At 44.7% G+C, this 12175-nt stretch overlaps 2 protein-coding genes across 2 annotated transcripts in view; one reads left to right on the forward strand and one right to left on the reverse strand.

Moving 5' to 3' along the window:
* Positions 1–250: 250 nt before the first annotated feature.
* Positions 251–2408, forward strand: LOC311355767 (lipocalin-like). Its single transcript, XM_084475586.1, has 6 exons — positions 251–407; positions 1065–1204; positions 1299–1378; positions 1540–1653; positions 1810–1911; positions 2045–2408. The coding sequence occupies exons 1-6, from the start codon at positions 312–314 to the stop codon at positions 2062–2064; spliced, it is 552 nt and encodes a 183-aa protein (XP_084331712.1). The 5' UTR covers positions 251–311; the 3' UTR covers positions 2065–2408.
* A 2905-nt stretch (positions 2409–5313) lies between these two features.
* cntnap2a (contactin associated protein 2a) overlaps positions 5314–12175 on the reverse strand; it is a gene marked incomplete at its 5' end in the record, with an annotated part of 370887 nt that continues 364025 nt past the window's right edge. Inside the window, 3 exons of the mRNA XM_084474889.1 lie at positions 5314–6253; positions 7188–7259; positions 10222–10542. Of these exons, the coding sequence (XP_084331015.1) occupies positions 6036–6253; positions 7188–7259; positions 10222–10542 (611 nt within the window). The 3' untranslated portion in view covers positions 5314–6035. The remainder of the gene's footprint in view (positions 6254–7187; positions 7260–10221; positions 10543–12175) is intronic.

Genomic DNA, 12175 nt, shown 5'->3' on the forward strand with positions numbered 1-12175 from the left:
CACCTAAATGATTTTCATTTGGGCCTTTTGGGCCATTTGCATGTCTACTTATGCAACGGCTGAGATTAGCATTCCTAATGCTGTGTGCCAAAGACCTCTTATAACAAAACAGGGTTGTGTGTGTTTGTGTGTCTGTCCACCCCCTCTGGGAGGACTATTGGCACCTGGGGAGAATGTAGGAGGAGGTAGAGGAGGGGAGGGGACTGAAAAAAAAGTGCCTATAAAAAGAGCTCCAGTGCTCTGTGCTCCCTCACCTAATTCTTTCTGAAGCCCCTCCACTGGTGAAAGACCCCCCCCTATCAGTAAGGACCATGACGAACTCCCTGCTCAGGTCACTGGCTGCCCTGCTGTGTGTGCTGAGTGTGTGTGCCGATGTGACGCCTGTGGCTAATTTTGACGTGACTCAGGTAAGGGAGAGAGAGAACAACATGCTGCAGTCCAGCATAATTAGAAAGGGTTGTATCATCGGGTTTGCAGCGATTGTTACCTTGGCTGCAAACTTATTTGTGGGTTACTGCTTGTTACAAAGAAATACCATGCTTCATGATTTTACTGGGCTCCTCCAAACAAAGGATGCAGGGTGGTGATGTTAAAGTTTGTTGATAATGACAAATTGCCGTGTGTCCCATATTGCCATCAAGGAAAACTGTGTTTGTCTGTGTGGGCACCTTGATTATTCCATGCGCAACTGGTGTGCAGCCTCACCCAGCCCCAGAGTCTAATCAAACTTGGCCAGGTGAGGCTGCTTGAACCAGCCACCATCCACACACACCCCAATTTGACCTTTTTTGTGAGAATTATTTTTGAAAGCATAAACTTGCATTGTACAATAATACAGGAAGTATAGTGTGAGAAACTTTTTAAACTCCATCATGCATATTAATCTATGGATAGAACAATCCATAGATTTCCAATGGACATCAAGAAACAATGAAAAGTAGATAAAGTAGATGATTTTTAAATAGAAATGACAAAGAAATTCAGCATACGATTTTAGGCCTACACAATTTAGGGTTCTGAAAAGTTCCCTCTAATTTGAGTTTGGTCATTAATTCCTTCCTCAGGTAAATGGACGGTGGTATCTGGTTGGTTTTGCCACCAACGCGCCTTGGTTTGTGAACAACAAGGCCGGCATGAAGTCAGGCATCACCGTTATGGTCCCCAACGCAGCGGGAGATCTGCAGATCGCCTACACCCACTTGAAGTGAGTGAGAGTACCTTTTACTTCAGGGACATGTCACCCTTATCAGGTGGGCCTGTTGGGTTGGCTAGAGATGACCTCTCTCTCTCTGTTTCAGTGCCGATGGAAGCTGCTGGAGAATGTCGCACATGGCAAGTAAAACCGTGACTCCTGGACACTTCTTCTTCCACAGCGAAGGTATGAGCGTATGCAGGAACCCACACATGTACGCACAAGCAGTCGCACAGAATATGATGCAGGAAAAAACGCGCGCATACGCACATGAACACGCCTAACTAGACACATCCACACTGATTGCAAATAGAAAATGTGCTGATGAGCCATGTTTCCTTACTCAGCCTGGGACAACGACAACGACATGATCTTCACCGACGTCCAGTACGCCGAGCACGCGCTGGTCTACAACGCAAAGACCAAGGACGGAGTGACGGAGGTCCTGAACAAGCTCTTCAGTAAGCAGCGTCACAGACGCCTCTCCATATCAACTTCTTCCGGCACGCAGTTTCATTATCGAAGTCTGCGTTGTCTCCCTCTCTTGGGGACAGAAACACTCAAATAAGTTTGTATCGTGGGTTTTAATGGATTTTTAAAATATTTTATTTTTGCAGGCCGCACACCCGACGTGAGTGCAGCGGTGCAGCAGAGATTCCAACAGTCCTCCCTGGAGCAGGGCGTCCTGGCCGACAACATCGTTATGCTGCCCCCTAACGGTACGTCTACTCCAGCATGATATTTATGTTGCAAGACTAGCTACGTGCGCACACCCAAAGCATGCATTTACACGTGATTTTCTGTATTCCACTTTAGTTTTGTTCCATGTTTCATTCTTTTTTTTGGTTACAGGCGAATGCCCTGAAGTCTAAAGGACTGTCCGAAATCTGACCCACTGCTCCTGCTGTAGTCCGCAACCCTTTCAGCTCAGATCGCGGTGTCCATGGAGCGGTTCCACTAGGAGGTTGCTCTGCTTTTCATAAGCCTATCAATGACCAATAAATCACTCACTCAAAGCCTTGGTCTCTAGGATTCTCTTGCTGTAGCATGATGGGAGACAAAGGGTTTGATAAAGAGTTTTTAGGAAGATGTGTATGATTCTTAACTGGGGGCTGGGACTCCCACAAAGAACACACTCCCTATACACGTGTCATGAACCACTTTTGTCTGAATATCTTTTTACTGTTTGTGCTTTTGGTTAAATAAAGGCGTTTAATTTTAATTACAAAGTTGTCTTTCTGTATTATAAAAAAACAGAAACAAGTTACATTCCAAGATTATTAATCTCTGACAGTATAACTAGTAGAAACAGCATTTTAAAGTGAAATCAATACATGGATGAAGGACAGCATAGGTATTATCTGTACAGTGTACTAGGTATATATATATTTAGGTCACAATATTATCCCAGTTGGAAAAACGAAGGACCGCATTGTCAAATGACTGTCCGTATCATAACATGTGGCTACCTAAAATATATCAACACTATAGATGGCGCTGGCACAAAATCAATGTCCTTTGATTTTTATCCAGTTGAATCCAATGCCACTCCGATATCTCCCATTGTTTGGCTTCCAACACTTCTTAAATGCCTTTTCTGATGCAATTTAACCTAAATTTGATAGTCCCTACTGGCCTATTTAATCCATAACCAATATTGCTCACGGCTAAGTCTGATGGCATGAACAACCCCCAACTTTGGCCATAATCATGGTGGTAAACGTTAGGATAATGCACAGGAAGTAGCAGTAAACCAGTCTGCAACTGTGGTTGCTAGAGACGGACTGTGTGAAGAATGAGACGGCCAGCCCTGGAATCCAAGGAGCAGCAGTGAGCTAATCCAGAGCCAGAGCCTGTGCCAAGGACGCTTTGCAAACTGAGGCTATTTTTCTGACGGGCAGAGTCGGCAGCTGCCCAAGTTGAATTGGGCTCCACTGGGGACGCTTGCTTGCTCACTTTACAAAATGGCCCTGGAAGCCAGTAAGAAGTAGTCAATTTTCTGCCCGAAGGTCCCACCGGTCTCTAGAATGGCTTCTGCTTCAAACATTTGTTCTCTTTGGCTGTCCCTAGACCATTTAGTAAGCTACTTATATTATTTATAAAGTTGTTGACTTCTGCTGTTCACTTCTGTGGGCTTTGTCTCAGTTGTGATCATGTAGGCCTGTTAAAGACGTGAGATAGGCAGGGGTGAACAGAGGAAGACTCGACACATAGGATCAAAAGACGGTTTATTGAACTTAATATAACTCATGTAGATGTGATTCTGTTCTGATCATCATTCTGACCTTATACATATCATCTGTATGCGTGTGTGTGTCTGTGTTTTTGTGAGAGATCGGAGGAGGGTGGTCGGTGTAATGATTCCTGCGATGAGTCGGGCGAGTTAAACACAACAGCTCTAGATTCAAAGTCACTTGTGTAGCACTCCTTTTGAGAGCATAGTCCTGGAATTGATTGAAGTTTTATTTTAGACTGAACTAGCACCGTCCTCGAGGGCCCTGACGAAATGTGTCCGTCTACGGAGGGTGGGGACCGCTAACTCGGGTTCAAGCTCTATGTAATTAGCACTCGAACGAACACTGACATAAGAAACCATTCATGTATTGAGATATATCACAACTCAAATATACAGGACACAAAAACAATGGCAGTTGTACCGTTTGGCTTGTTACATTGTAAAAGCTGGGAACAACAATAGCATAGGCCTAAAACAACCACAACAAAACAATCTAATTAGAAAAAAATGAGAGGAAGAATGATGTATTTTAAGTGGGAGTATGTTGGACAACAGTGGTGCTGTTCTTCTGCATGGAGCATTGAAGTCCACGTGCAACAAAGAGCAATTGGCCCTTGATATGTGTGTTTGACGTGGGTTGCCCAGGATCAGTTGTTTATCAATGTGAATATTGAGTTAACAATGTCACCCAAGGCCTTCAAATCATGTCACAGTAAAAAACACAATAAATTAAGCTTTAATTCTTCTCACGTGACCACAGCGTTTAGAGTACAGTTGGCGTGTATATGTGGACTTCACGGGAAGGCTAAATGGCTAAACACCTCGAAGGCACAATGGATTACTCAGCCATTTAACATCAGACTTGAGTGTTGGACTGGGTTCAATAAAAACACCAGGCGATGTTTACAGGGTCCAGAAATGGCTTTGTTAGAGGGGTGATACCGTGCGACCAGTGTTGTAAGCCAACCGGGAAAGAGCCTGGTATTGCACTTATCCCCTAGCCTGATGCATCAGCCGCTTACTTCATTACATTTCATATAGCGTCTGAACACGAGCCGTAGAGATTCGTTTGCTTCCGGGAGGCGGTTGCTTCCGTTTGCTTCGACTAATCGCTGCTGCTTGGCGGTGACGTATGCTATGCGCCGGAAGCCGGCATCCATCTCGTCAACTGTTTACCGCAGCTTGGGAACTACACCGGTATTTCAGTTTGGGCGCTTCAGTTCGACGTCATCGCCCGTCATCGCCCGTCATCGCCACATCTGCTCGCTGATTGGTCCGTCCGCTCTGGCGGACGGAGCAAACCGAAACGCATTGCTAGTTCCCTGACTATATGGTTGAGGCAAATTAAATTTGCCGGAACCAGTAGGCGGCGCTAGCCTGGCTACTTATCCCCTCCACAAACCCAAAATGTAACAACTTAATACGCTCATGCCACCACTACTCCCCCTGGTGGCGGCCTGTAACCACACAGGCCTTCCAACTGTCGCCAACCTCAATTCGAAGCCAGAACGGTTTGTGAATGAGGTGTAAGACTCGTCTTTGGCCGAGGTTTAATTAGAGGATATACCTTCACATGGTCCAAGGAAAGAAAGCTGCTCCAACGGAAACTCACACAATGATTGGATAATATCGAATGACAACTTGATGCCTTCCATCTCCACCCCCCCCCCCCCCCCAGCAACACTACGCCCACAATCGAACCACACCCATTCCGAACTCTCTTTAAAACTCTTTTCTTCACTTTCATGAATATAATGCGATGATTGAGGAATAAAATATAATGTCATGTAATTTATATGTAGGCCTATGTATATATGTATATATATATATCTATAGGTATGGACATTTCTCAATTGCGTAAACGTATTATACCTAGATCTCTCAATATAACTTTTAGAAAAGAAAAAGATAAGAAAGCAACATTTCATGATGTATTTACAGAGTGACTTTTGGCATCCGTGGTTCAACTCCATATCCCCCAGTCCAGGTGGCTGAGGACTAGGGTATCCCTCCATGGATATGGGTGATGCAGGGTTTGAAGACTGTGTTTACCACAGCCTTGTTAAAAAAGGGGGGGTTTGGCATGGTTTTTGATCAATTTTATAGATTTTCTTGTAAAAAAGGAAAAGAAAAAACTGAAAAAACAAATCAAGACCGGCAATAAATTTGTGCTAGTACACCATCCAATAGTTATAATTATTGTTCATATACAGTATTCAAAGGACTCCTGAAAACTCCCAAGCACAATACAAAGAAGGATGAGCTGGTTAGTATGTACACGCGTGTAGTCTCTCACTCCTCGCTCCGTTCTGAATAACTTGTGTTCTCCTTCTTAAAGTCCTGGGGTTTATAAAACAAACAAACCAATCAACCAAAAAAACGAAAATAAAATATTGCGTCCCTACCCCTCATTCGGGAGGTCATTGTCCCGGTGGATGACCCTCTGCCATCGAATGTTAACCTTTAACCTCTCATCTCCCCCCTCCCACCCCCGTCTTATGGTGGTTGGACCGATCTCTGACTGCCTCTCTCTCTCCCATCATCTACTATTCTCTCTCTCTCTCTCTCTCACACTACTATATCTTTATGTCTCTCGCTCTCTAGGGTCTAGATGAACCACTCCTTCTTGGACTCGTCGATGGTCTCCGGGTTGTCGGTGCCGATGATGGCCGTGTCCGCCGACTCCCCCCCCACCCCGGCCTCTCCCCCTGTGCCCCCGGCAGCCTTGGCCTCGTGGGTGTGGTAGGTGCCCTTGTGGCGGAACATGTAGCGGATCAGGAACACCAGGGTGCACAGGATAGTGAAGATCACCACGGCGATGATGCCTGCAGCAGGGAGTGGGTGGAGGTGGTGGGGTTGGAGGGGTGGGTAAGGGGGTGGAATGGCGCAGTAAACCACCTTGGTAAGACGTTACGATAGGGGTACATTGATGAACCATTAAGTAATGTGAGTTAACTAAGGTGGTAATACGTTCATAATTGAATAGCGTTACGGTAAACCCTTACCCTCTGATCCTGAGCTCAATGCTTATGCTATATAGTAATTATTATTATTGCATCAGTTGATGACATCTAATGGCTATGCAATGTACTCTTATTTGAAAGTGCTACAACAACACTCTTTTCCTGCCTTTTTTCTGTCACAATTATGATTGCCACAATTGCAACAACAGCCTATAGGTGGTTCGGTGTAGAGACTAACAGGTAGATACATTATTTTATTCTCTTAATACAGATCCAATAATTATTTCCTTTCTTTGGTTAGGATCTCAGTGGCTAAAAAATGTTTTTAAAAGGAGTTTTGGCCCTAGGCAAGGCAACCATTCAATTCCCACCCTCAATGTGCCAAATATGGATAGTTTCTGCTGCTACTTGCAAAAGTCTCAAACGATGACAGTGACGTCAATAGAATCTACACCCTCAAAATGGTTGCGTGTAAACCAATACGTCAAGGTCTGTGGTCGAATAGGACTTGGTGAGACTCGTTAGGTGGGTCACTATATTTGAAATGTGTTTATCCATTCAGCTGGTAGACACAGTAGGGAAATAATACAAAACCAATAATTGATAATATGTTTGGGATCCAATCAAATAATTTAAAACATATTTGCGATCAAAACACTTAATTCAAAACATGTTTGGGATCCCGGCAAATCATTGGTAACACTGAGTAATGCACTGAGAAAAAAAAGAATATTTCCAATCTGTACATTTACCTGTAAAAAACTAAGACATCATACATTTGGAGAATCAACTGTACCTCCAATGATGGCTGAGTTTCTGTTGACGCCATCAGGGACAACTCTCTCTTCGTTGAAGGGGAACTCTGCATCTGAACAAAGAAAAACACAAAACGGGTTAATTCTTAATTCCCCCCTGTTTCCACCACTGTCATGATTTGTCTTTCAGCTGGAAAATTAGCAGGTACAAGAGAAATCGGTGGAAACCCCGATGAATACATGTGTGTCCTCTACTCAGTCAGTATGCAGTTTGTGTAAAGTGCAGTGAAAGAACAGACAATACCCATTTGAAACTATATTGGCCATCTTCTGTTCAGCATAAGCTACTGGAGTGTGCCAACGTCATTCCCCTGCGCTTCCTACTTGTGATGAATACACAATGTGTATCGCGTGTCGCAAAGGAAGAACAAACCAACAGAAATACTAAATATGCATCGCACGCTGCAGAAGAGTGCGGCTCCAGCGGCAGCATACACAGGCCCTGCTTGACTTGCAGCACATGCATGCACCGAGTATGGAGCCAGGGTTACCTATGTGTGTAGAAGTGACCCAGGGGGGATTGTGAAGTGTGGTGTGTTACGTTAAGCAGCTATGCGGCCTGGCTAAAAGATGAATGATATTTACCACTGCCATCCGTAGGCACACACGATAGGTCTCGAGCCAATTGGCTCTTGTGCTATGCGGATGGGCAGCTCCGCAAGGTAAATGTGTGTGTGTGCATGTGTGTGCGTGTGTGTGCATGTGTGTGTGCTAGTGTGTGTGTGTGTGTGTGTGTGTGTGTGTGTGTACGTGTTGGTTTGTGTGTGTGTGCGTGTGTGTGTGTGCGTGTGTGTGTGCATGCGTGTGTGTGTGTGTATGTGTGTTTGTGTTTGTGTGTGTGTGTGTGTGTGTGTGCGGGTAGGGGAAGGGTGGGCGAACGAGGTGTAGGCACAGGGAGAGAAAGACGATCATGATGATCGACCTGCGGAAGTTCACTGCTCGTCAGGATTTATTGGCAATACATTTCACACACGTGCACACACTCTGTCACGCACACTACACACACACACACACACACGTGAACCGCACAGTAATGGAGTGAAGGGATAAAAACATGACCTCGCAACCTACCCATGCACACACATACACACACACACACACACACACACACACACACACACACACACACACACACAACCTCACCCACACAAACACACGCATGCACGCTTACACACATACACACACACACACACACACACACACACACACACACACGTACACACATGCTTACACACACACACACACACACACATTCCCTGGAATGAGCTGGCAGCTATTTTTGCTTCAGTCCGCATTACCCAGTCCTCCCATGGGAGGTGCAGAACATGAGTAAGAAGAAAACATGAAAACACAAGCGCAGAAGGGAGGGATGAGAGGAGAGGAGAGGAGAAGGAGGAGGAGTGAGGCTCAGTGAGCTTAGGTAGATGGGCGGGGGGGGGGGGGGGGGGATGATAGAGAAAAGTGTAGGTGGAGGAGGATGACTAGAAGTTCAACAAAGGAGGAAGGGAAACAGCGTCAACATTATAGGTTGTGTGAGAGTGTGTGTGTTTGTGGGGGGGGGGAGTTTTTGAGAGATACATGTATCAATATAGAACAATATATATATATATTTAAGCAATAGATCACGACAGGCTGTAGTATGTGCTCGGAGGGACGATGACCCCCTTAACTGTGGTATAATGAGCACATTTCACTGACTGAAGTGATCTATTGCTTTTATAAAACGGTTACGTAAGTATGGCGAAATGAAAGTCATAGACACCCTCAATTTTGAAAAAGCGAGAAAGTCGGAAAAGCATTTTTTTTAACAAATACAAAAAAGTAGTCCCTCCTGGCTGCCTGTAAAGTGTACGGCAGTTGCTATGCAACACACTGTAGCATCCTTCAGAGAGAAGGCTAGGCTAGAGACGGTAGCTTTGTTTGCCGGCAATTTAGCCTACTATCGAGTTCACTCACCGTGTGCCTATTGCTTTACAACATTTCCACCCTCTCCAGCAATCAACATATTTTTAGGCTTGAGTGAATTATGCTATTGCTTTTATATATAAATAAACAAGAGTTCAAGTTAGGTGAGTGATACTGAGAGTGATACTGAACTCTGTAAACTGAACGGGCGTCATAGCTGTGTGTATACGCTCAATATACAACAGTTGGGAACCAATCAGATCGCTTGATTTAAGCCACCCGTTTTATAAATATATATTAGATAAGATATTCTATTTTCCCTGTAGAATGAGATTATTCAAAAGAGACAAGAACAATAAAGAGCAAAGTAACTGGGCCGGAAAATAGAACAAATGTGAGATGAAATTAAATATACAAGAGGAGGAAGAAGACGAGACGAGGCAGCAATGTAAAAAGAAGTAAGCGGAGAGTAATCAAAACGCAAGACGTGCCAAATATTAGCCTCTATCTATAGTGCAAGCAGAGGAGCAAAAAGACTGCCAGTCAGCACTCAGAGGTTCGGAACTATCAACCTGATTGGTCCCCTCATATCCCAGTCCAGCATTCTGCTCGGCCAAGTTCAAAGCCAAGCACTTTTGGAATGGAAACATCCGCAGTGTCCATACTTCAATGTCCATCGATGTGATAGGGAACTAAAAACACGATGGTTTTGTGTAAGTGTTGGTGTTTTTGTGTATTTAGCGGTCTGTGTTTGTGCCAAGTCAGTTGCTCAACAGTTTGAGCAAAACAGACTTCCACAACAATATATAACACAATATATGTTTTTGTATACTTTTCTTCCACAACAGAATCATATGTGAATTATATTTCCAACATTCTGTACCAAACCCACAACCAATCAGAGAGAGTATATGCAACCAAAATGGCATTGTTGACACTAACCGTGAGGGATACATACATTCCTAGTAATACAATCTTACAGCCTTATTTACCTACTGCAAAGATCATAAACAGTCAAACACTTTCCCAGCAGCATCAACTGACATGCAACCTATCATCAATAAGATAATATGATTGACATCTACATCCATCCCCTGGTGTCCCGCCCACCTGTGTTGTCCAGATGCCAGGGGTCCGTGGCGGCCGACATGGGTGGGATGGAGAGAGGCGAAGCGCCGCAGTTGGACTCAACTAGCTTGCCCTGGTAGGACGCTGGTTGCCATGTGACTGTACGTCCCTCTGATTGGCCGGCTGCTGCTGCTGCTGCTGATGCTGCTGCTGCTGCTCCCGGGGGCGGGGCCAACGAAGAGGCGGGTGTTCTGAGAGCGTACTTGAGTGGCGCGACGCCGTTGAACTGCACCCTGGACAGGCACCCCACAAAGCCCGGACTGTTGTAGCGGTCGATGAGCTCAGGGTCCACGTGGCCAGTCTCTGTTGACCCAAGAGGACCGAGAGAGAAGGTCACCAGAAAGCAACGACCACTGAACCACCGAAGAAGAGCCACTTCTTCAAGGGTCAGTGAGGTGGTTAAGAGGAGAGAGGCAGAACAACAGTGGGCAGAGCTTAGAAATAGGATGGAGAGGTGAAAATAGAACCACTGGCATTTCAGTAAAGTCATCTAAAGAAGTGGCGTCCAAAATGAAAAGAGTGTGCGACAGAAAGAGGGGCAGATAGTAGATCAATTGAATTGGAGAGGGAAGGATGTTTAATATGAAAGAACCAGTTGTCAATAAAGTCATTTGTAATTTTAAGGAGCATCCTAATAAAAAAGAGATACAGAAAGAGGAGCAGATGATGACACAGAGACCTAGACTGGGGTTCCTAGAAAATGGACCATAAACCACTGGCATCTCTAGTTTTCAATAAATCATTGAATAAAGAGAGACAGAAAAGTACATGCAATAGCAATACAAGTGTGGGAATGGGAAAGGGAGAGATAGGAGTGAGAAGGAGAAGCGATCGTGGGAGGGAGCAAGGGATGGGAGAGAGATAACATCAGATCCTATGGGTATGTGAGGGTTCAGAGATACGTCCTAGCTAAGCAGGTTTAAAGAGCCAATCAGGGCCCAGGATCAGCACATTACAAGAAAACGTAGATATGGGCATGCATGCAATTTCCTGATTGCGGTAAATAAACTCCCTGTCCAGCATTTTCTTTCCCCCATACATTGACATCAATGATGCAGCGATCAAAGACTAAGTCTACTGACCTTCACAGACAGAGAATTACGTTGCGATAACTAAATAACTAATAACTAAATTTGAATAATACAACTCAATGAAAATGCATTTTATTTCCCTGGTTCGAGGGAAGCTTTCAATGTAGTGACCTTTGAACTGAGATGCAGAATAATCGCTCTCTCGCTCTCAGCATGCATTCCCACTGGTCTTCTGCATAGCCTGTTGTGTCTCTGTCCCTCTGTCTGACTGACTATCTCTGTCTGTCTGTACGCATGTCTGTCGGTTTGCCAAACCACGTGTGTAAAGAGGGGTGTTTCCCAAGTTTATTTAACATAAGGGTTCAAACAGATCTGTTCCATTTTCATAATCTCACCCTCTCACAGTAGAAAACTAGTGCAGTGTTTTTTTTTTTTAGCTTTTTGGGTTCCTGGTTTCTGCAATTACTTTGACTCAGGCAGGTATCATTTGGACAGGACTAAACAGCTTCACTGCAGAATAGATGCAGGGTCGATGGATAACAAGCTCCACAGAGTGTGTGTGTGTGTGTGTGTGTGTGTGTGTGTGTGTGAGTGTATTTGTGTGTGTGGCGCTCCTTGGAAATGAGGTTCAGTCTCACTCTGTAATGGAGAGCAAATATGGCTTGTAATGAAATTGTCCCTCTTTATCTAATTTGTAAGAGCCTAATAAATGTGTGTGTGTGTGAGTGTGTCTGTTTGAGAGAGTGTGTGCGAGTGTGTTATTGATGAGTCCCAAGACATACCGCTCAAGGCTATCTGTGTCATCTCAATATTTACCATTAAAACAGATGCCCTACAGATGTGTGTGTGTGTGTGTGTGTGGGTGCGTTTGTGTGCGTTTGTATGCGTTTGTGTGCGTCTGTGTG

The sequence above is a fragment of the Micromesistius poutassou genome (assembly GCF_964030765.1).
Source record: "Micromesistius poutassou genome assembly, chromosome: 11".
NCBI lineage: Eukaryota > Metazoa > Chordata > Actinopteri > Gadiformes > Gadidae > Micromesistius > Micromesistius poutassou.